This window comes from Lynx rufus, unplaced genomic scaffold, assembly GCF_022079265.1.
Source record: "Lynx rufus isolate CCGP_SWC_20201006 ecotype Redwood Valley unplaced genomic scaffold, mLynRuf1.p SCAF_20, whole genome shotgun sequence".
NCBI classification, from domain to species: domain Eukaryota; kingdom Metazoa; phylum Chordata; class Mammalia; order Carnivora; family Felidae; genus Lynx; species Lynx rufus.
Window position 1 is genome coordinate 932,790 of NW_025814835.1, and position 25,259 is coordinate 958,048.

The 25,259-nt window shown below is 47.6% G+C and overlaps 1 protein-coding gene across 5 annotated transcripts in view; it reads right to left on the minus strand.

Moving 5' to 3' along the window:
• Nucleotides 1–25,259, minus strand: part of ATP9B (ATPase phospholipid transporting 9B (putative)) — a 257,177-nt gene that overhangs the window by 122,749 nt on the left and 109,169 nt on the right. For 4 of the 5 annotated variants that reach the window (XM_047086323.1, XM_047086327.1, XM_047086322.1 and 1 more), the window contains 3 exons: nt 20,200–20,280; nt 8,176–8,251; nt 1,620–1,696 (listed from right to left, as the gene is read on the minus strand). In XM_047086323.1, coding sequence (XP_046942279.1) covers nt 1,620–1,696; nt 8,176–8,251; nt 20,200–20,280 — 234 coding nt within the window. The remainder of the gene's footprint in view (nt 1–1,619; nt 1,697–8,175; nt 8,252–20,199; nt 20,281–25,259) is intronic. The other variant, XM_047086325.1, reaches the window with a different exon arrangement.

The window sequence follows — 25,259 nt, forward strand, 5'->3', positions numbered from 1 at the left end:
ATTGAATTTACCCTCAGTATTCATCCTAAAAGTAAAACGATTAAGGAAAAAAACACACCCTACGACCCACACATGCATTATTAGAACATTCTAGTTTTGCTTACTGAAGAAAAAAAATCACCGTACTTCCCAGAAAACATAGGCATGTATGCATGCGATTCTGTCGATAATTTAATAGTTTATTCTCAAATAAATTTAACTCTACTGAGGAATTGAGGACTCTGATTTCTTCAAATTAGTGCAAAGCTGTAATATAATCGACAAGCATAATTCTCCCGGTTACCACAATCAGAATTTATACTAAAATGCTAGTAGTACGACATTTCTCTTTCGCTTTAGTCGATGTGTCACACACAGAGCCATCTGGGAGTCCTGACAGACACAGTGTTCGTCAAGCTCACCAGGATGACTCGTGTGACCCTGGTGGAGTCCGGGGCCCTCCAGACCTGAGGCCGTCAGTGCCGCTCTGCTGCACGGCAGACGGGGAGACATTCAGAGGGTCACGGATGCCTTCCTAATGTTGGAAGGGTTAACTATTTTACTTTATTGATTTACATTTATTTCTTTATTTTGAGAGGGAGAATCCCAAGCAGGCTCCACGCTATCAGCACAGAGCCCTACGCAGGGCTCGAGCCCACAAACTGTGAGATCATGACCTGCGCCGAAATCAAGAGTCTGATGCTCAACTGACTGAGCCCCACCCAGGTGCTCCAGAAGGGTTAACTATTTTTTTAAAACAGTATTCAGCTAAAAAAAGAAAAAAGAAAAGAAGAAACACATCTTATCCTTTAAAATATCTCCTCAAAGAATTATTTCACTTCTGTTGCTTTGTACTAAAAATTCCAACGAAAGTTAACTTTTTCTATTACTCACAAAGCAAGGTATGAATCCACGAAGAGTGGTGTTTTTTTTTTGTTCTTAGACACACCTCCAATTATATTTCAAATAAAAATGAGTAAAATGCACAGTTAGCATGAACTTCTCATAAAGTAGGCATCAGCACATACAACATGTATTATCCAAATAACAGCTAACAATTCAAACTTTTTGTTACAATCTAACTTACACACACATGCTGACTACATAAATAATAATTTAAGGAATATAACAAATACAATCAATTTAGAAATATAATCAAGCAGTCTTTAAAACTAAAATCTGATTTTCAATATGCTTCTTATGCGATGAAAGTAACTTAAATAAAACAAGTTTAACCATGCCATACTATCAAATTAAATACTATAACATGTTAATATAGATTCTTTTATTTTAAAAATGAACCATCAAGACAAAAAATTAAAACAAATTATAAAATAAATAAATTGAAGAGACCCACAATTAACCATCAAATTACAGGCAAATTATATGTCCAATAGAGAAAACTTAAGAGACATAAACGACTCTGATTAAGCAAGAAAAGACACTGTCGGAAGCTGTTCAGTTTGGGCATGCTGTGACACAAGTACAGACAGTTCACATCTGGAATCACCACCATCTCTGGAAGTCTGTTTTTACGGGATATATTAAGCCCAAGCAAACCAGCTCTTCAGAAGCACAGCACTTTCTTACTGAAAGGGAAAATCAAGTCATTAAAGCAGCCGCTCCTTAATCTAGCCTACCTTATTTTTTGGATTGGATGTGTTCATTACACTTCGAGTCTCTTTTCCCGTATAAATGACAACACCTATTACAGTACCTGCAAAAACACGAGAGCGGTCCTTACCGAGAGGCCTCAGAGTGAGCACAGAGAACACTTTCTAATCAACGGTCTTGATGGAAAATATTATTCGCTACTTAATTTTATATAAACTTATCCAACAGCATATTTGACTGGGCTAGTTCAGGAAAGTCTAGTCTCAACTTCAAAATAAACTCCTTTCAACATACAACTCAAACGATTCCTCAAGCAGCGCCTACGCACATTAGAAAATGTACAACTATGCTTTTTGCCGTCAAGGAAAGGGTGGCCCCTCATCCGTTCCCGTCTGCCGGTGCCGGAGGTACGTGAGGAGAGGCTGCGTCCCGGGACCCGCGCCCCCGGACGGCACCGGCTGAGCCACCTTCCCCGCACGAGGGGCTCGGGCAGGACCGCGAGTCGGAGCCTCTGCTGACGCTCCAGCACAGATACAATTAAAGCAGTGAGAGACAATTACGCACAAATTATTTGATTTTGAACGCGGATATCGTTAGTCTTTTTTATCCACGTCCCCTGGAGGTGTGGTTTCCTAAGCGCACGCGGTCATTTTGTGGCCTGTCAAGCGTGAGGCAGAAGAATGAAGAAACGCCCCTGGAACAGCCCCCGAAAGGCTCAGAGGCACTCGCCTCCGCAACGTCAAACGAAAGCCCTTTCAAGTCTGTTTCTAAAATGCAGCCGGGCATCATTTACATTCCCGGTTTTCTGGTTTTCGTACGTTCTGGCGGTGAGAAGCGATTAAGGTGAGGGGACGGTCACGTCTGCAGCTGCCGAGCAGGACTCACGGAGACGACGGTGATACAAAAACTCTGTGACGTCATGCTACTGTAACGTGTGAAATGTCGCGAGTCATTAGGACCCACGGAGCGCACGTGATCTTAGTGAGCCCCTGGGTGCACGCGAACAGAAAGCTGCAAGTTACTCGCGCGACCCTGCGACCGGTCTCCTCCGCAGAGCGCTCAGGGAGGCGGGAGATGGCACAGGACCTCAGCGGTCGTATCTGCAGAGGTCACACATTTTTATTTGAAAATAAGCATCCCCCCGCCCCCGCTCCCGCTTTTAACTGTGTGCCATCCGGAAAGCTGTGAGGCTCGAGTTTACCGTGTCCCGAAAACAGTGACCCCCGTGCAGCATGAAGGCTGGCCCAAACTGCACACAGGCTACCTTCCCGCGGTATTACCCAGACACGCTTCGGACAGCAGCCCTGTACGCAGCGCGTGGGGACACAGCACATACACAGTGCGACCGGACCGGAAGGGACTTTCAAAACCAACACATCAGACGTTCTTTAGTCAGTGAACCAAAGGCTCAATCTAACCGGATCAGGATTTTCTCCCTTTTTTGCCCATCAAGTTTAACTTAACCAAAATATGAAAGTGTCTAATGTCACAGGGCACCTGGGTGGCTCAGTCGGTTAAGTGTCCGACTTCAGCTCAAGTCATGCTCTCACATTTGGTGGGTTCAAGTCCCGGGTCGGGCTCTGTGCTGACAGATCAGAGCCTGGAACCTGCTTCGGATTCTTTGTCTCCCTTTCTCTCTACCCCTTCCCTGCTCGTGTTCTGTCTCTGTCTCTCTCAAAAACAAATAAACATTAAAAAAAAATTGTTTTTAAGAAAAAAATTAAAAAATGAAAGTGTCTACTGTTACATAAGCTAATATTAGAAAAGCAAAACAAAAAAACAAGACAAACTACAAAATTATTTTTAATATTAGCAAAACAAACAAGTCTCAGGACAAAAAAAATTAATCAGGCTACAAAACCTGTCCTAAAATCCAGACAAATTATTAGCAATGTTGACTCTAGGCTGGCATCACAGTTAAAAGCATCAAAATACGAGAAATAGTGAAAGCTAACAAGGAACAATTCACTCATATTTACACAGATACCATACAGGATCGGACACACACAGGCATCGTACACAATCAGACACACACAGCCCTCGCACAGAATCGGAGTCTGCGGGCCACATCCCCCACATGTGGTGAGTATTTAACAGAGTCCTCGTGTAATCTTACTTGCATAATCTACTCAAGTCTGGTGAAGGCTCTCGTGTGTTACCTCATTTCATGCTCAACAGAAATGAGTCCTCCGTGTGGAGTGCATTTTCTTCTGAGCCTGTCGTGCGCTCTGACTGCTAACGTTACTCAAATCAGCACAAAGTATTTGGAAGACTCTCGACTCTCGTTGACAAATGGCACCTAGTTACGGACCGGTACGGGCTAAGAGGTCGCATACGCCCTGTATACGTGGCAACAGTATGCATGTGGGGAAGGGGATATCATGAGACCAGGGAGGGGACACAACAGAGCACAGGCATCAGAAAGTCTGACAAGGATCCCGTGTCGTAGAGACAGACGGACCCAGAGAGCCATTGTGCACTATCAGTCGGGAACCTGCCGGGTCAGTGTGAAAACCACCTTCCCGGCACCCGTCTCCACAAACCCCCGAGCACGGGCTGCCCATCCGCTACAGCGATTCCGCGTGCCCAGGATGGCGGGGACGGCGAAGACTCCGGCCAGCGGCCGAGGGTGCTGGTGACCCAGGTGCCAGACCCCACCCGGATGCACACGGAGAGACCGAGGCCAGGGACGCCGCTGCTGCTGTGCCCCGCACCAGGTCTGGGCTCCACCAGCTGTGCACACAGTCGGGGGGTGGGGATCGGATGGGCCGGAAGGAGGGCAGAGTTGCCTCCCCCGCCTCCTAGCTGCCAAGACCGCCGCCCCATGACACGCAAGGTTTGAGAAGCAGCAACTCCCAGCCCTCGTTGGGAGCGATGAACTGCGTGCTGGAGTGTCCCTGCGGTCCCCCCCGCTGTGGCAATGCTTCACCACCACGCTGTCGTGTGCACCCACACCAGAGCTCTCCGGGTCGGGTCCCTCCAGTGGACCCTAGGGGGACAGCTTCTCCTGCCACCCCAGTTCTAATCCACCAGCCTCTCTGCAGCAGGAGCCTCACAAACTATGCATGCTAAAGGGACAGGTTTGATTTTCAAATTTCTAATCTGTCATGAGGACTAGTTTTAGAAATTGCCGTGCCCAAAATTACCAAGAAAAATGAAACAACCAAAAACCAAAAACAATATGTATGTCCAAATTCTTTTGACACTGAATTACTTCATATCCAAAGGGGTCACCCTGGACCCCCGTCTGCACACATGCCCAGCAGCCCTGCCCTGAGGGGGGGGGGGGGTCACCCTGGACCCCTGTCTAAGCACACGCTCCTCAGCCCTGCCCTGGGGGGGGTCACCCAGGACCCCCATCTGCACACACGCCCAGCAGCCCTGCCCTGGGCGGGGGGGGGTCGGTCGTCCAGGACCCCATCTGCGCACACACCCAGCAGCCCTGCCCTGGGGGGGGGGTCACCCTGGACCCCCGTCTGCACACACGCCCAGCAGCTCTGCCCTGGGCGGGGGGGTCGGTCATCCAGGACCCCATCTGCGCACACACCCAGCAGCCCTGCCCTGGGGGGGGGGTCACCCTGGACCCCCGTCTGCACACACGCCCAGCAGCTCTGCCCTGGGCGGGGGGGTCGGTCGTCCAGGACCCCATCTGCGCACACACCCAGCAGCCCTGCTCTGGGGGGGGGGGTCACCCTGGACCCCCGTCTGCACACACACCCAGCAGCCCTGCCCTGGGGGGGGGGGTCACCCTGGACCCCCGTCTGCACACATGCCCAGCAGCCCTGCCCTGGGGGGGGGGGGTCACCCTGGACCCCCATCTGCACACATGCCCAGCAGCCCTGCCCTGGGGGGGGGGTCACCCTGGACCCCCGTCTGCACACACGCCCAGCAGCCCTGCCCCAGATGCACATCTCTGCTTCCAGGCTCTTGGCAGTTAGGTGTGCTCAACCCTGGCTACCACGGCCGCTCTCTGGGACATGACTCTGCTCTGGAGAAATGACGTTTAGAATCCTACAAGGGGAAGAAGAGGGCGGCACCATGAGCATCTGTGTTTGCCCCTCTTGTGGGACCCTCAGTCCTCGGGTCCTCTGTGTTGTTAAGTCGAGTCCTCGACCCCACGCATCAGGACCCCAGGGCCGGGGAGGAAGGTCTGTGTTCACTTCACACAGGAGGCAACCTGAATCCCGTTGACACATAACATTTAAAAAAATAAGATGAAAAAAATTCCAATCTTTCCTTCTCAACTTGTAATCAAGTATAAAGAAGACACGAGCCCTTAATTGCTCACATTATTAAGGTTTTTAACTAAGGTAAAGATGTCTTAAAATATTTCAAATTAATGAAAACAGTTTGCGTTTTTTAAATGTCCAAACACTAATTAAAATTAGATGTGTCTTATTTAAATTTTTCTGAATGGATGGTTTTAGAGCGACAGAAATACTTTCTTGGAAGACAAAATAACCCCGGGCAAACTGAAGTCTGCACATCACGGGGCAAGAAACGGTTCTCAGGACGGCAAGCGCATCTGATGCCTAACGCGTGCGCCGCCAGGGTGCACAAGCAGGGGCCACCGGTGAAAGGTCACCTGGAGAGAGGGCAGGAAGGCGGGTACAGGGAACGAGCCTTCCGGTCGGGTGCTTCTCTGTCTGTGGGGAGACGGGCCACAGTCCAATACGCAGGGAACACAGGATCAAATAAAATGAATGGCTTAAAAAGAGTGTCTTCAATATGACGGGAACAAAACAGAACCTAACTCTAGACAGAGAAAATGTAAAATCCGTGACCAACCTTAGCTAACGTGTGGTATGTTGTAAATATTTGTCTACAAACTATAAAATGCTACGGGCTGAAGGGTGACCGCTGTGGAGGACAGCCACCTGGATTCAAATCCTGACCCTGCGACAGCCTGGCCGCGTGACCACGCTAACGTGGGCCTCTCTGAGCCACAGTCCGTGGCCCGTGCAGCGAGACAAACAAGGTGAGGCTGGGTGATCCTCGGGGGTCAGTGAGGCGAACAGGAAACAGCCACGCGGAGAAAGCGTGAGCAGAGGATTCGGAGATCTCTCCTGGTGACGGTGCCCCCTCCACGGTGACTCCAGGGGCACCGTGAGTCTCCCCTCCCCGAGGCCTACACGGCCCGAGACCTGGCCTGCGCCCCCTGAGTCTCTCCTGCGCGTGCTATCCTTACTTCCTCTTTCTCTTTATTTTGAGAAGATTTTTAAAATCCGTCAGTATGAAAATCCTGAAACAGCTCATGGAATTTCTATGAAAACTGTCCTGTATGCCGTCACCCTTTTTCTGGGACATGTGTATAGCGAAGTCCCCGTTGACCCTCCATTCCCTAAAAGGTGAACACGTGCCCACACAGGCCCTCGCGCACACGCGCACAGAACCGCCCTGCGTGTGTGGCCGTCTCTTCTCCGTGCGCCAGGCACGCGGGCATCACCTCTTCGGCCCACGGGGCACCAGGCCCTCAAGCGGCTGCGGGTGCGACAAGAATCCTCCCACACCTTTCCGCCCCCTCGCCCGCTGCACCGGTCTATTCCTCAATCTAAGCCCCCCCTCCGCTCTCACCAGGTAAGGACTGAGGCGTCTATGATTTCGGGGCACCCTCTCCTTCCCTGTGGTACTTCACACAGCTTGACGTGGCGGCCTCACCTTAGCAGAGTCTCTCTTCCTTGCCCGTGAGCGCCCGAGGCCAGGACCTGTAAGCACTCCGCCCCACGCTGCATCGCCGGCGCCCGGCCCTGAGAGGGATTCTCACAAAACCACCAGAAGAGCGACTGAGCTCCCAGACAGGAGGGCGGCCAGCGTCGGGCCACAGGTAAGACACACAGCCCTCCCCTGATCGCGTCCTGGCCTCCCCACCCCTACCAGCGTCCTTCAGGCTTCCTGCTTCTCAGGTTCAGTCCCACTTACCACTGGCAAGTCGACTACTTTTCTAGAAAGCTGATCATCATTTAGATTTCAATACTCCAGAGATCTTCACTTTCCGAAACGTAAATTTAGGTGACCTTCCTGTTCAGCCACTAGGAATACTCCAACATCCTCCACTTTCACTCAAAAAAGTGAAGGACCTTTACGCTGGCCCCCAAAGGCCCAACATGAACTACATCCCAAGGTCCCCCCTGCCTCATCTAATACTTTCCTCCCCGATAGACAACCCACCACAGTGGCCTCCTATGAATTCTGCGGATGACTGAGGAGGAGTTGGAAGATCCCTCAAAGGCCACCACGCGCCCCGGGCCCTGCCCCACCGCCTCTCGGTAAGGACCACGCGCCCCGGGGGCACCGACAGGCTTGCCGAAGAGAGTCGTCACGGCCAGCAGAGCGCCCCTGCCCCGAGGCACAGAGGGCAGGCACACTGCTCGCGGCGGCTCTGGGCCCTGCCCCTCAGAGTGAACGTGCCAGGTGGCACACGGGCCACAGCCAGTGCTGGCCTGGGACGCACAGCCCCAGGGCCTGCCCCCGGCCCCCAGGGCATGTTGTTAAGGTCCCCGTGTGGGACAGGAACTTCCAGAGACACTGTGCAGAATCTCCCGTGTGTGAGCGTCCACGCTAACGTAAGAGCTTACTTCTTACCTGACGCCACAATGGTGTTCGCCCACAGTGTATTTTCTATGCTGAGACTTTCGTGAATGGGCGGGTCACTGTCTTCCTGTTCAGACAGAAAAGGAAGAAAATGGCAAGTTAGCGACTTTTTTACATTAGATATCCACAGTGATAAACCCGAGTGCACAAGCCGGCGCACTTACTGAGCGCTGGGACGCACTGCAAAATAAAGTGAACAACGAGGGACTTTAGACAGGGGATTCTGGGAAGACGGCAGAGCAGGGGCCCCGGGAATCTCTCCCCCCCAGATGACAACAGCAGGGGCGGAACCTGTGTGATGGGACTGCTTTGGAACTCTGGACTCTGCCCGAGGCCTGCCACGTGTCCGGGAGAAGTAGTCGATTTTGGTCCATTCCAGCTCGCAGCACAGCAGCACCTACCCGTCCCGCGCCCCAGCCATGTGGCAGGCAGCCGGGCACGTGTTTCTGGAGCAGCCCGCAGAAGCCAGGTGGACGAAAAGGACCCCGTCCCCCAAACGGCAGGAGGCCATGCTCTGACCACACAGGTGCGGACTCAGAGGCTGGCGGCCATTGCTGTCACCCCTCCAGCTCCAGCTCGAGTGACTTCAGGGGGATAAGTGCCCTCTTATCCCCCTTTTGTTTTCCACTTTTCCCCTTTTGGGAGCCACACGTTAAAGACTAGGACATTCCAGAACAACTGCACACATGGGGGAAAAAACCAGCAAGTGACCGTGCAGGCCCAGGGAAAGGCTCGGAAAAGACCAGAGAAGACATTAAATGTAGGCTGACCCCCGGCACAGAGACAGTCTGTAATAATTAAAATAAACCAATAAATATAATGACTAAAAACCCAGCAAACCTGAGGTAAACCTGAGGAAGGTAAACCTGGTAAACCTGAGGAAGGGAGAGATTTTGCCTTCTAGAGTTACCACATTACTATATTAAAAAAAAAAAAAAACAGTTTCAACAATAGCAAGGCATTAAAAAATATAAATAAAACAACTCAGAAAACGACAGCCGATTAAAAGGAAAAATTACAAATCAAGAGAAACTATCCCTGAGAAAGACCTGACGTCAGATACACTAGACAAAGACTTTAAAAGAAAAGTACTGAATAGGTTCCAAGACATGAAGATGCGGAGAAAGCCAAGAAAACAGTGTGTGAACAAAATGTAAATTATCGACAGAGATAGGAAACCCCAAAAGAAACCAAAAGACACCTAAGAGCTGAAAAGTCCAATGACTGAAATGACAGTTTCCCTGAAGACTCACGGCAGATGTGATGAGGCAGGGGGGTCAGCAAACCCGAAAACAGAGCAACAGAAAGGACCGAGTTTGAGAAACAGAATGAAAACACGTTGAGGAAAATTAACAGGCCTGACGGACTGTGGGGCCCCAGGGACCAAACCCATAAACGGATCGTGGGATCCTGAAAGGGGAGGACGCAGTGAAAAGGGCAGAGAACACATGTGAAGAAACAATGGGTGAAAACACCCCGAATCTGCTGGAAGACGGGAATGTAAACACTGCAGAAGTTCAACCACATCCAAGCAAGATGAACTCAAAGAAACCCACAGAGACGCGTTGGAACAAAACTTCTAAAAGACAAACACAAAGAGAATCTTGCAAGCAGTTTAAAAAAAAAAAGCGGCAGCAGCAGCAGACCATCACACACAAGGGGCCCCCGATAAGGTTATGTGCAGATTTTTCATTAGAAATATGGGGGGCCGGAAGGCAGTGTGCTGACTGATTCAAAGTGCTCGAAAACAGACACAGCCACACGCACGCACACTCACGCACACGTCAGCCAAGAATCTTAGATCCAGCAAATCTGTCCTTCAAACGTGAGGGCGACATCAACACCTTCCCAGACAAACAAAAGCTAAGACAGCGTGTGAGCGCTGGACCTCTCCCGCAAGACCTGTGCCGGGCGGCCCTGCCGGGAAGGGACGGGACGCCGTGACTGGAACATACACGGAGAAGTAACACCCCAATAAAGACAAATAGGCAATTATTATCATAACGTGGTTGGTAGCTGCCCTTTTTGTTCTCTATGCAATTGAGGAAACTCATACACAAAAGCTAGTATTGTCACTTTGGTCTGTACTTCCAAATCTTGTTTTCTACATTACTTAAGAGGCTGGTGTTAGGAGAATTATTAGCTTATGTTTTTAGGCACAGAACACATAAAGAGGTAATTGTGTGACATCAGCAAACACAAGGGAGGGGAAGGAACCATACAGAAGCAGAGCCTTGGTATGCTATTGAACGTAAGTTGGTACAAATTCAAATTGGAGTATTATATCTTTTAGGATGCTAAATGTAATCCCCATGGTAACCGCAAAGAAAACAGCTATAGAATATACACAAAAGGAAATGAGAAATTTAAACGTTTCACTACAAAAACCAACTAAATACAATAGAAGACAGTAATGTAGGAAATGAGGGACAAAAAACCTACAAGGCATGTGGGAAAAAAATGAACAATGACAGAAGGAAGTCCCTTCTTTTCAGTAATTACTTCAAATATCAATGGATTAAACTCAACAATCAAAAGACAGAGATTGGCACAATGGATAAAAACACATGATCCAACTCTATGCTGTCTACATGCGGAGGCTCACTTTACATCCAAAGACACAAAGAGGTTGCAAGTGAAAAGTATGAGAAACGTATCCTATGCAAATAGTAAGCAAAGTAAGCAGATGCGGCCACAGGAATATCAGACAAAATAAATATCAAATCAAAAAAGGTTACAAGAGACATTTTATATTATTAAATGTTCAATGGGGCGGGAAAATTATAAACTGTGCATCTAACAAAAACTATAAAAATATATGAAGCAAAAACTGACAGAATTTATGAGTATTGGAACAGACAGCTTAGCAGTAATAGTTAGAGACCCCAGTACCCACTCACAATTATGGCCCCAGTATCCGACTCACAATCGTGGCCCCAGTATCCCACTCACAATTATGGCCCCAGTATCCCACTCACAATCGTGGCCCCAGTATCCCACTCACAATCATGGCCCCAGTACCCACTCACAATTATAGCCCCAGTATCCCACTCACAATTATGGCTGGAACCACCAGACACAGGTAAGTAAATAGAAAACTCAGCACAATAAACCAACTAGATCTAACAGACATACAGAACACTCCACCCAGAATAGCAAACACATTCTTCTCAAGTGAACACGGGACGTTTCCCAGGACAGACCTTATGTTACAAATGAAGTCTCAACAGATCATCATACGAAGTATCTACTCCAACCACGATGAGATAAAGTTAGAAATCAGTAACAGAAAATTCACAAAATTGTGGAAATTAGACACTTTTAAACAACGAATGAATTAAGAAGAAATCACAAAGGAAATTAAGAGATGCTTGGACACAAATGATACTGAAAGTACAACTTGCAAAAACTTACGAAGTGCAACGTAAGTGGTGCTAAGGGGGAAACTGACCGCGAGAAGCGCTTATATTAAAAAAGAGGAAGCTCTCATATCGATGACCTAACTTTACAATTATGGGACTAGAAAAAGAATAAGCTAATCCCAAAGCTAGCTGAAGGAAGGAAAAAATAAAGATGAGAACAGAGACAAATGAAATAAATAACAGAAAAACAATTTAAAAAACGAATGAAAGCTGGGGCGCCTGAGTGGCTCAGTTAAGTGTCTGACTTTGGCTCAGGTCATGATCTCTTGGTTCATGAGTTCAAGCCCCACGTCGGGTTTTGTGCTAATAGCTTGGAGCCTGGAACCTGCTTCGGATTCTGTGTCTCCCTCTCTATCTGCCCCTCCTCTGCGCTCTCTCTCTCTCTCTCTCTCTCTCTCTCAAAAAAAAATAAACGTTAAAAAAATTTGTTTTAAATAAAAAATTCAAAAAAAATGAATGAAACCACAAGTTGGTTCTTTGAAAACATCAACAAAATTGGCAAACCATTAGCTAGGTGGACTAAGAAAAAAAGAAGACTACTCAAATTACTGAAATCAGAAACCAAGGTGGGGACACCGCTACAATTCTACATTAATAAAATGATTATAAGAGAATACATTAACACCTGTGTGCCAAGAAATTTGATGAAATGTGTGAATTTCTAGAAACACAAAACCTCCCAACACTAATCATGAATAGAAAATGAGAAGAGACCTATATCTAGTTAAAAGACTGAATCAATAATAAAAAATCTGATACAGAAACACCCTGGATCCAATGACTTCACTGGTGAAATATACCAAAAATTTAAAGAAGAACTAATTTCCATCCTTCTCCAACTACTCCAAAACATTAATGAGGAGGGACATCTCCTAACTCACTCTATAAACCCAGTGCAACCTTGGTACCAAAGCCAGACAGAGACATGACAAGAAAAATAAACTAGAGATCAATATCCTTTATGGTCACTAATGCAATAATCTTGTAATACTAGCAAATAGAATTTAGCAAAATATTAAAAAGATTATACAGTATGACCAAGCAGAATGCAAGGTTGGTTCAAAATATAAGCCAATCAATGTCATACCTTACATTAACAGAATGAAGGAAAAAAATCCCCATGAACATCCCAACTGATGAAGAAGAAGCACCTATTCAATACCCTTTTATGATTAAAAAAAAAAAAATGAATTCAACAAACTAGGAAGAGAAGGGAACTACCTCAACATAAATAAAAGCCATGTTAAGGGCATTTGTTGGGATGAGCATGGGTGTTACATGTAGGTGCTGAATCACTGGGTCCCACTCCTGAAACCAATACTACACCGTATGTTAATTAATTATACTTGAATTTATATAAACAAATTTAAAAAGTAAAAATAAAAGCCATACATGAAAAGGCCACAGAGACTATCACCCCAGGTGGTAAAAGACTGAAACCTTTTCATCCGGATGCCTACCTTCACTGTATCTATTCACTTTGGAACACAGTACTCGAAGTTCAACTACAGCAATTATGCAAGAAAAAGAAATAAAAGCCATATGGGTAAGAATATGTAAAATTACTTGTCTACATATGATATGACCTTAAAAGTAGAAAGCACTAAAGATTCCACAAGAAAACTCTTTGACTGAACAAACGAATTCACCAAAGGAGCAGGATACACAGTCAACACACAAAAATGACTTGCATTTATATACACTAACAGTGAACAATCTGTAAAGTAAATTATAAAAACAATTCCTCCTAGCAGCAAAAATAATAAAATATTTAGAAATTAACTCGAGGGGCGCCTGGGTGGCTCAGTCGGTTGAGCGTCCAACTTCGGCTCAGGTCCTGATCTCACGGTCCGTGGGTTCGAGCCCCACGTCGGGCTCTGTGCTGACAGCTCAGAGCCTGGAGCCTGCTTCGGATTCTGTGTCTCCCTCTCTCTCTGACCCTCCCCCGTTCATGCTCTGTCTCTCTCTGTCTCAAAAATAAATAAAACATTAAAAAAAAAAGAAATTAACTCGAAAGACCTATAAAATAAAAATTACAAAACGGCTGAAACAATGTAAACAAGACATAAATAAATGGAAACACATCCCATGTCCATGGATTGGAAGACTTAATATTGTGAAAATGTCAATACTACCCAAAGTGATCTATAAATTCAATGCAATCCCTCATCAAAATCCCAATGACATTTTTTTTGCAGAAATAGAAAAAACCCTCCTAAAATTCATATGGAACCCCAAGGGACCCCAATATCCAAAAACAATCTTGGAGGAAAAAAAAAAGAACAAAACTGGAGGAATCACACTTCCTGATTTTGAAACTTACTACAAAGCTACAGTAATCATAACGCTGTGGTGCTGCCATAAAGACAAACACGAAGACCAATGGAATACAATGAACCCTTGCATATACGGATAAATAATTCTTGGTGAGGGTACCAAAACCTTACACTGGGGAAAGAGTCTTCCAACAAATGATGCTGGGAAAACTGGATATCCACTTGCCAAACAGTAGAGCCACCCTTCCCTAATACCACATATAAAAATAACAACACGACTCAAAGACCTGAACGTAAGACTTACAACAACAAAAGTCTTAGAAGAAAACATAGGACAAAAGCGTCCGACTCTCGATCGATGAGGACATGATGCTGAGTGAAATAAGCCCGTCACGATAAGACAAATACTGTGGGATTCTAGTTACACGAGGCACTTAGCCAAAACCATCTCAGAGACAGAAAAGAGAATGGTGGTCGCCAAGGGCTGCAGGGAGAGGGAACTGGGAGTTAGTGTTCAGTGGGGACAGACTTTCAGTTTTACGAGATGAAAACAACACGGAGGTGGATGGTGGTGAAGGCTGCACGACACTATGAACCTACCTAACGTCACTGCATTGTACACTTAGAAACGCTTAAGACGGGGGGACGCCTGGGTGGCTCAGTCGGTTAAGCGTCCAACTCTTGATTCGGGTGCAGGTCGTGATCTCGTGGTTTGTGAGTTCGAGCCCCGCACCGGGCTCTGCGCTGACAGCGCAGAGCCTGCTTGGGATTCTCCCTCCCTCTGCCCCTCCCCCGCTCGTGTGCTCTCTTGAGTGTGCGCTCTCTCTCTCAAAACAATTTAAAAAGTGCGTCAGATGGTAAACTTTATGTTATGTGTATCTCACCTTAAGAAAATGGAAAAAAAAATCACAAAAAGTAATGGAAATTTAAAAACGAAATTACAGGTGGAAAGAATTACTTTAATGAATTCATTTTTCAGATATTTAACTTCAATATAAAGTAATATAAAATTTTCACTAAACTACTGTATGTTCTCATTTCTCCAGAGAGCAAACTAAAATTATATCTTCTAATACGTAACTGAATAACACCACAGCACTCCTGGAAAAGTGTAAAATATTATCACAGATGTATTATAAATCAACGCATCGACATTTATTTAGTAGGTGTGGCCAAGTAAACTCTCCTTGCCTGGCGCTAAGGACACGGGTTATGCTTTTCAAATGTATGTATACTCAGGGGAGAAAAAGTGTATCTGTGGTTTATTTTAAAACTAAAACATGTATGTGTCTCTCTGTAAAGGCAACAGTTGTGTTTAATTTCTCCTTAATGTTATTATCACACCAGAGACTTTCCATCGAACCAAATCTCAAGTTGAAGCTGCACGTTAGCAATGACCACGCGTGGCTGTCAAGCACAGCCACGCGCCACAGTCACGGCAGCAGTAATGCACGCTCCAGTGATCTTTATATTTCGCGTTTATGTTCAAAACCTAAAATAACTGTCTAAAGTCTGGGATCTTTTCCCCTTAATCTGAAGTCCCTGTCTATAAAGTATTCTTGTAACTTTGGCTATGGAACATTCCAGAATAGGGAGTTACAGAAGTCCGCAGCTCTGCACCCAGAAGTTACACGGGGAAGATGTCCAGTGTGGTGGCCAACTGCCTGTATGTCTCCAAGAAGTGATGGGTCCTCCGCCATCCTGAGCGCTGTGTGTCCCCCTTACATAATGCCACTCTCTGTAGAAGTGCTTTCTATTAAAAATTGATAATCTGCTGTAGGGATATACCTTAAGATCACAAAGAAATCAAAATTATTTGGGAAGGAGGAAAGAAATTGAAATCTTCAAAGGGGCGCCTGGGTGGCTCAGTCGGTTAAGCGTCCGACTTCGACTCAGGTCACGATCTCACGGTCCGTGGGTTCGAGCCCCGCGTTGGGTTCTGGGCTGATGGCTCAGAGCCTGGAGCCTTTTTCGGATTCCTAGTGTCCCTCTCTCTCTGCCCCTCCCCCACTCACACTCTCTCTCTCTCTCTCTCTCTCTCTCTCTCTCTCTCAAAAAATAAACAAACACAATGAATATAAGAAACAGAGGTTTATGCTACTGGTGTTTTCCTTCTATTCACTCATCAAACCATTTTGAAGTGATATAAATTCTGGCCATTTTGCTAATTACATGGAATATACTTTCTAGATAGTTGGTTCTCTAATATAACTGATTCTCTGATTTATTCGTGAGGCACAAAATCTAAACCCACCTAACAGTTTCCAGAATATGTCCCCTAGTACTGCAAATATTTGTCAGGTGACATACCGGGACTTAAGTTTAGTCCAGGGACGGGCTCCACCCACAGGTGCCTCGCAGGCACGCGACAGCAACACGTGTCAGCAGCCGGTCGGCCTCCTCGATCCGAGCACTATGTTCCGTGTCTCCCCTCACTGCTTTACGTCACCCTAAGAAGAAAGCTACCCCCGGACACAGAAGTTTTCTCAGCCTCCAGACCCGGGTGCCGTGCAGGGTTCAGAACACAGGTGGCTGCCGTTTCCTAACAACCCACTCGTTTCAAGAGCCGAGGTGGGAATTTACTGTTGCCTCAGTTACACCCCGTGTGAAGAGGAGAGTTCATTAGATTCGACTCGTTCAAACACGTGGGGTCTCTAAGCAGCGCCCACGCTCGGGTGAGACACTGCAGCCTGGGGTTCTTACGACACATAAGCATATTCCAGCCCTGTGCCTCGGGTACCCCAATGCCACTGCTTGTTTCTTCCACAGGAAAATGCCAGGCTGCCACGTGGGCCCGTTTTTATAAGCAGAGTAGCCGTTCAAAGTAGAGATGACAATTGCCTGAGAAATGAACAGCCCACGAAAACGGAGTTTTCCCTTTGACCTTCATGATTTCACAGAAAGAGCACCAACTTTCAAGAGAAGTAGGTGGCGTCTATGCATCAACTGTTTCGTACTTGAACTTGTAACTGAACTGGAAGGACTGACTTCCAACTCATTCAGAGATGGTCTCAGAATCCGACTCTGACAGGCACCGTCAGACAGAAAACTGTTAGTCTCATTCCTGCTTCCCAAATATGGTCCACGTAGCACATCTTTTAATGATCTGTTCATCTAGGCATTTCAGCCACAACCGAGCAAACTGAGCATGTAACCTGGGTAAATCCTGCCAAGTGCCGCCTCACACACTTATCGTTTTAAGGTGTGAAACGAACAAACACTTTTTAATATGAACTCTGACTCATTTCCACTGCCTCGTGGCAACTGCTATGCTTATGTAGGCAACCACGGTGGTGACCCTGACCTTCCGAGCACGGAGCAGGCGTCCCCGTGGGTCCAGTAAGTGAGTAAGTCAGACAGCAAAGGACCGCGGAGGCCCTCCCCCAGGCGCGCCCGTGAGGACCCTCGGCCGTCCGTCCGGCCTCTGCTGCGCGGCTCCGCTCCTCCTCCTCCAGGCCGCCCGCGACCGCGCGAGGACCACAGCGTGACCGCAGCGGTCTGCCACTCTTCCGGCTCCCTGACGACGACGGAGGTAGGTTTAAACATGCGTGCCGCTGCCGGTCGCCTGGTACGGTGTCCCCCGCTGCGTCAGACCCGAGAGGAGTAAGGGCATTAAAAACTCCGCACGAACCACAGGCCATCTACCTAAACTGCAGAGAAAGGTTCTGCGCCATTCCATTTCGGAAGTTTAAGCCGGCTCTCCCTCTACGTTTCCACGACTATCTAATCATGTGAACGCACCAGTCTCTTTCTCTCACAATTGTGCGTGAACAGCACGGTATCTATGCAGTTTCAATTCTGGATAACGAGAAAGGACTTTAAACTTTTTCTAATATCAAGAGAACTACTGCAAGACACAGCTCTTTACCAATCTCACACAGGACAGAATAAACACTGGGAAGGTGGGAAAGAAACGATCTCCGAGGAACTTTCTCCCTGGGTTTCCGCCTCCTTAATGTTACAGTTTGCCAAGATGAAATTTGCTTTGGGAAGGGAGAAAGCAAAAGGATACCATTTGAGGCTGTTTCTTCCGCATTTAGCAAACAATAGAAATTTGCTTTTTAGAAGGGGAGTATTTTGACTGGAAGAGACCTGAACAAGGACGTGTGCTCTGGTTCTAAGAAATTACAGCAGAAAACGTATTTATAAAGAAGCTTGAATGGTGTTAATGGCCCACAAACATTGCTACTATTTCAGAACTGGCTAGTTTTAAACTCTAAACTTCAGAGAGAATTGCTTGGTCCTGAACAATAAGCAAATCAGTTGTGCCACTAATAATGACACGAATCATTTCTGTAACTCAGAATGTCACACAGTGAGCAGCTGAGGTCATCCCGACATTAGTCACAATGCGACGACCAGACTCCGCGTAGGCAGCAAAGCAAAGCACGTAATACATGCACTGCCACAGGGCACGTGAATTAATTTGCCCTGATTCTTATTTAATTACTTACGCTGATACAAAGCGTGTATTTTTTCCTCTGTGTATCACGCTCTGAAAAAGGAATCTAAGCAGGTATCACTCCTTCAAATGTTGACTTTATACTTCAGTAATTAAACTGATGAATTCCATTTTCTGGTGGCGAAACCAGTTACTCAACACGGTTTCTTTCTTTCCTCCTTTTGGAAAGACGCACACAAGAATGACAATTTTTCTCCTTAAACAACCCAGAACGTGACGACGTATCTGAACGGAGTGAAACAAAATCTTGTTGGAAACACCCAAAGGAGACAGCGGAAGGCGGGTGGTCGAACCACGCATATCAAGAACGTGCCAGAATTCACAAGAAGTACGTGTAACTTGGGTGAACCGTGGCCTTGATGAAGTCAAAACCCCAAGACCAACCCCCCGTGTGGCGCCCTGGCTCTGGGGCAGACCCTGCCATTCCGGACACCTCTCCTTACAGAAAACTGCAGTTTGCAGTCTTTTCCTTCTCCCAAGCGTGCGGCCTGTTCGGTCCGGGGAGGCCGGGGGGACATAAATGCACGTGACTGCCTGGGATCTTTTACAAACACCAATGTCATCCTCTCTAAGCTGGAAATCCTGAAACGGCCTCTTCCTTCTTTCGACCAGACCTTCCGGATGGAACCTGGCTGCCCTTCCCCATCCTTCTTTCCCCCACCCCGCACGCTCACTCGCGCACACACACGCTCAGTCCCACACTCCGCCACGCACTGCGTGAACTGCGCTTTGCAGCCTGGTTGTGTTTGGCCACACTCTCGCACACTCGCACGGAACTCGGTGTGATTCCTTAGCAAGCAGTAAGCAAGACAAAGCTGGGAACCAGGAAGGAAGACAGCAGATCATTTTCCAAAATATTAACAGTGGCTGAGCTAATAACTCAATTTATTGTACTAATGAAGCCCTCTCATCAGGCTTTTTCTCACATGTGCCAACTCGTCTTTAACTAGAAGTGCTTTTTTCCATAAACATTTTTGCAAAAACACAGAAAGATCTTGGTTTTCTCCAGATCTCATTATACACTTCCTCATGTGTCTCCACCAACATTTCGAACATGCTTTTCTCACTGAAGCACATGTAATAACAAAGTTACAGAACAATGACCATCTTCCCCACAGGCACGCCTGTTCGCATTCCCATAATTTGCCCATCGTCTGACACGTAGTAAGTGCTTTCTCAACAAGGACACCTGCTCACCTGGTGTGTGACCAAGAATGAAACGACGCTGACTGCACCAACAGAAATCTTTGTACAACAATTGCACCAGTTAAAAGTAAACTCCAGTCATGTACTAAAACCCCTTAATTTTTATAAGGCATTTATAGTATCAGTGTAAGCTGCTAAATCCAAAGCTACTGACTCGTCCAAATCCTATCAAATAGGGGATAGGACTCTCTGGGGAGAAGGGACTTCAAGATAGAGTAAAACACCTCAATACTGAAAAGGGAGTTCAATGAAACGCACGCGTCTATGTGAGCAAATGCACACGCACACGCCCATCCACGCACCCACTTACTAAAATCAGGCGACGATGTGGCTATTCTAGTGTATTAACTATAACACAAAGTCAAAGCTGAAATAGCAATTTCAGACTTCATCTTACTGACTCCTAGTATTTTCAGGGTGAAGACCTCTTCCAGAGTAAATACGCTAAACAGAAACACGGTCGTGAGCGCATCCCACACGGAGACTGGATACATGGAGATTTGAGAACTGGAAACATTCTCTAGGCTGTCCCGCTTCAGTTCAAAACTTCTGTTTTAATTCTCTAAGTACTCTTTCAAATGTAAGGTTTGCTATTTTTAACTTGTATGCACAATGAATATATTTGTATTTAACAAAAGACTTAACTTACCCTGGTAAAGGTGCCTTCAAAACTGTGAATATCCAGTTGTGGCTTCTGAGCATAAACATAAGCACTGATTGAAAAAAGGTCCTGGAATACAGAATATCCGAATTAATTACACTACAATTAAGTAAAGTTACATGGAAAATTTTTAATCACCAACTAACATTTGTCATGTATTGTTATCAAAAGCGATGGCCGACTTCCTGTATTTCGTGCGCCAACTCTACGGGTCAGGATGGAAGGGCAACTAAGAGAAATCACTCATGAGCTCAACAGAGGTGTGGCAATTTCTCTTGATTCTAACACACCGCTGCTGCTTAATGACAGGTGTGTGTCAAAAGCACGTGGGCGATACTTACACGACACCTACCGCCTGCGGCTGCCCCACGGGCCCAAGTTTAGAGGCGAAGGTATACTTCCCATCTGTATGCTTTGAAGTTTTGTCAGACCGTGTGTGAGTATTTAGGAGTTAGTGGGTACCAAAGAATTTAGTGAGATTTAAGTAAAGCTCACAATTCCGCAGAAGTTTTAGAAAACAACCTAGCAAATCCTAGATTTGTTTACATGCTTTTCTTTTAGCAGCTACTGCATTTGCTCTACACAGCTGCTTTCCTTACAGCCACGAGCGTGTTGCATTTCTCCCATGGGCCTGAACCACATCCCCATGATCTGTATTTGTAAGACTGTACGGAAAGGCTTCAGCTATCCACACGCCATAGCGACTTTCCCAGAACTGGCGTTGAAGTAGGAAAGAAATGGTTTAGGATATTCCATTCACTGGCAACACGGAAGTTTAAATAGCTAAGTCTCCAGAGACAACATCTTAAGCACCTCATTTTAAGACAATTATAAAGGTATGTCTGCTGACTTAGAAAGTTTAGTTTTTAAAACTCTCTCTATATATAATTTTATTAATGTTATAATAAGTGAAATGTGTTGAAAACAAATTTCAAGTTTTTAATGGTGCATGATAGTTTTTACTGGGAGTTCACAGAGAGTTTACAACACTGGAAAGTTCCTCGTCTGTTTGGACTTTGGCAAAACCAAAACCCACACGGGACTCTGACTGCACTGGGCACTAGACAGCCCAGGGGAGAGGGACCTCGTTTTTGTTCTGTGTGGTGACTCCACACGCCCTAAAGTGCCCACATATAACCGACACATAAGACAAAACCCCAAAGCACACATCTTAAGTTTGTTACCATCTAAATGTGCTAGTCTATTTCTCACACCGAATCACATGAACACAAATAATATTGTACGTGTGTGAGTTATACCCACAAATGTAGATTATGTACAGCCGAGTTCTTCAGAGTAAACTAATAAAGGTCTTTTAGTTCTTGATATTTCACTCGTGTTTAAAAATATAATCTTAATTGGCTATCAAAAAGCTGGACAAGTACAACACTACACGGAAACTTAAGAAATCTGTCCTTACGACGGGCCTGAAATGTCAAGGACACAGCAACGAGGAGGCCCAGAACCCCAGCCCGCTGTGCCCCACACTCCTCGGCAGTGCCCTCACCTCCGCATCCCCCCAGACCTAGTCTCCCTGCCGCCCTCTGAAGGCAGGCTGGCTTCCCTTTCGGTTCCGTGAGCGATCTCCTCAGCAGCAGCGGACGGCACAGGCGCCTGAGGATAACTGAAAACCCTCAACCACAGTCGGACGCACTTCTGAGTTTAAGGTGAATTCTGTAGTGGAAACGCGGGTTTGATACAACAACCCAGTGAATACGGAAACAATTCGTGGAAAAAGAGAAAACGAGCCACTCACACAGGAACACGTCAGGCTCAAGCTCACTGCACAGGAAGGTAAAAGCTGTGGACGGTGGACCTTTGACCAGGGTGGGCTTCCCGATGGGACCCCACGGAGGGAGGCCGGAGGGACCCCTGCTGCGCACCTCCACCTTGCCCTCAAACTGTCCTCGGAGCAGGGCCGATGCCGGGTCTGCAGCACAGCTCTCACGGCCCGGCCGGGAAGTCGCATCATTTGAAGCCTGGACTCACAGACCCCCACGTGCCTGCACCGGACTCCGAGCCGGGTGTGACGCCGTCCGCCAGGGCTGTTCCGACCATGGCACGAGCAGTGCCTCGCCGAATGCAGACAGAGGCTCGCAAACACAGCCTGGAGCTGCGGCCGGTGCAAGAATTCAGACCCTTGGGAGGGATGTTAGCCACAGAAACCACCTGGGCGTGGGCTGGGCCGGGGACGCCTGAGCTGCCCACGATCAAGGGCCGGTGCTCTGACGGGCCACGTGAAATCAAGATGCTTCTGGTACCAACATGTGACCCCTGCCCAAAGCTCCAAGAGGACGGCCCACCCCTCCTGGTGACCCCTCCACGGCCCCATCTGTCTCGGGAACATCTCACCGCTGCTGACTTGTGGTTGGCGTTCCAGATCAGCCATGGTCTGCAACAGAGGACCATGAGCCTGACCCCACTTCCCTCACCCCCCTGCATGTGCACATTAGAGTAAGGCGGTCTGATTACTAAGTGTCACTGTCCCAGAAAGGGAATGGTCTCTTCTGGGCCACTCCCCAGTAAAAGATGGGGACAGAAGGGGGAGCGGGGGGGCATGTAAAGGCACTGTGAAAAGGTTTGAAGATTCAGATTTCCTCTTGACCAATTCCTAAACACAACGCGTCTTCAGGATTAAGCTATATGAAAATATTTTCCTGGGGCACCTGGGTGGCTCAGTCGGTTAAGCGTCCGACTTCGGCTCAGCTCATGACCTCGCGGTTCGTGGGTTGGAGCCCCGCGTCAGGCTCTGTGCTGACGGCTTGGAGTCTGGAGCCTGCTTCTGATTCTGTGTCTCCCTCTCTCTCTGCCCCTCCCCTGCTCACGCTCTGTCTCTCAAATATAAATAAATGTAAAAAAAAAATTTTTTCCTGTAAAAAATGCTTTGTGCCTCCTGCATAAAACCCTTCCGGCTCAAAGTCTGGGCAGGCGACATGAGGCCTGCAGGTGGCCCAGCAGAGGCCCTGACACCGGGCAGGAGCACGGGGGAGGGTAAGGTCACGGCTGCCGCTCACAGCTGTTGGCAGGCCCTCCCCTCCCGCTGCCAGAGACTGGCATTTGAGATTCAAAGGGGCTGCGGGACCTAGAGCAGCGGCTGCTGGGGTCTCCCACTCAGACGCGGTGCAAACAGTGGACCGCGTGGCTCTAGAGGCCGCGGCCAGGCCTCTCGAGGGAGCCGGCTGCTCTCCCCCCCGCTGCGTGAGGTCCAAGGGCGATATGGCTGGCGCTCCTCCCGGAAGGACACCACGGCCGAGGGGGTGGGCTGAGCCGAGAGAGGAACACAGCCGAGGTGGGAAAGGCCTGCTCGCACGCAAGGCTGGGTGGGGTCTCGAAACGTGCCTTTCAGGCGGGTCCCCACCACTCCCAGATGAGAACCTCCCGAGTTCAGGAAACCCGGTTCATGCTGACCACCTGCTTCCTTCCGGGAGTCTGGCATCTGGGCACATGCCTCCGTGAGTCCCCACTGTGCTCGCCTGATAGGGCCGTTTCACACGTGTTCTCCCAACGTGCTGCTGGGGTGTGCAGCCCACCCCGCGTGAGGCCACTGGGAGGGGCTCTGGAACCCGCATGGTGCTTCCTCCAGATTCGCCCCAGAGTCCTTCAGCTGGCTGTCTGCGCCCATGTCCTTTCACTGGAATAAATCGTGTTCATGAGGAGGACTGTGTGCTGAGTCCTGGGGGTCCTCCTAGGGAATCATTAAAACTGGGGGTGGTCTTCCCATGTTTACAGCAGCGCCATTGACAATAGCCAAAGTGTGGAAAGAGCCCAAATGCCCACCGATGGATGAATGGGTATATACATATACACACATATACAGTGGAGTATTACTCGGCAATCAAAAAGAATGAAATCTTGCCATTTGCAACTACGTGGATGGAACTGGAGGGTATTATGCTAAGTGAAATTAGAGAAAGACAAAAATCATAGGACTTCACTCATATAAGGACTTTAAGAGACAAAACAGATGAACATAAGGGAAGGGAAACCAAAAGAATATAAAAACAGGGAGGGGAACAAAACAGAAGAGACTCATAAGTATGGAGAACAAACTGAGGGTTACAGGAGGGGTGGGGGGAGGGGGGATGGGCTAAGTGGGGGAAGGGCATTAAGGAATCTACTCCTGAAATCACTGTTGCACTATATGCTAACTAATGTGGATATACATTTTAAAAAATGAAAAATAAAATTAAAAGTGAAACAAAAATACCCTAAAAACCCCAACAACTGGGGGTGGTCTTGAGGCGCCTGGGTGGCTCAGTCGGTTAAGCGTCCGACTCTTGATTTCAGCTCAGGGTCATGGGATTGAGCCCCATGTTGGGTTCTGCACTGAGTATGGAGCCTGCTTAAGATTCTCTCTTTGGGGGCACCTGGGTGGCTCAGTCGGTTAAGCATCCGACTCTTGATTTCAGCTCAGGTCATAGTCTCACAGTTCGTGAGGGCGGGCCCCATGCTGGGCTCTGTGCTGACAGCGGGAGCCTGCGTGGTGTTCTCTCTCTCCCTCCCCTGCTACCCTTTCACCACTCATGTTCACTCACTCTCAAAATAAATAAATAACCATAGGAAAACCGGGGGTGGTCTTGAAGGTCCCCCAACACAGAGTTCACCATTGTTTGAGTTCTGGTATCCATCTTTTGTTACCTGTTCTAGCTTGGGTTTGTCTCAGAACCAATGTTTCAGCGTGGCTGCCGTATCTAGACAGAAAAACACAGACTAGCCACAAGAGACAGAGGTCAAAGACTGGGGCAACCACAGCAGCTGAAGAGTGACGGTGAAGACAGGGACCTGAGACAGGAGAGTGCCTCAGAGTGGCCCTAACTTCTGGCATCGTCTCATCCTGACCCCACACAACCCACACTCGGGGTGGGTTTCCAGCAGCCCCCAGCTCCAGGAAAGATTTCAGAGTTCAGAGTTCGACTTCAGCCAAGTTAACTACCACTTAAAACCAAACACAAAACACAGCACTCTTCAGAAGGACATAAGTCCATCCAGAATCTCTACAACCTGTCATTAGAAATGCTGAAAAAAGAATCCAAATTTCTAGACCTATG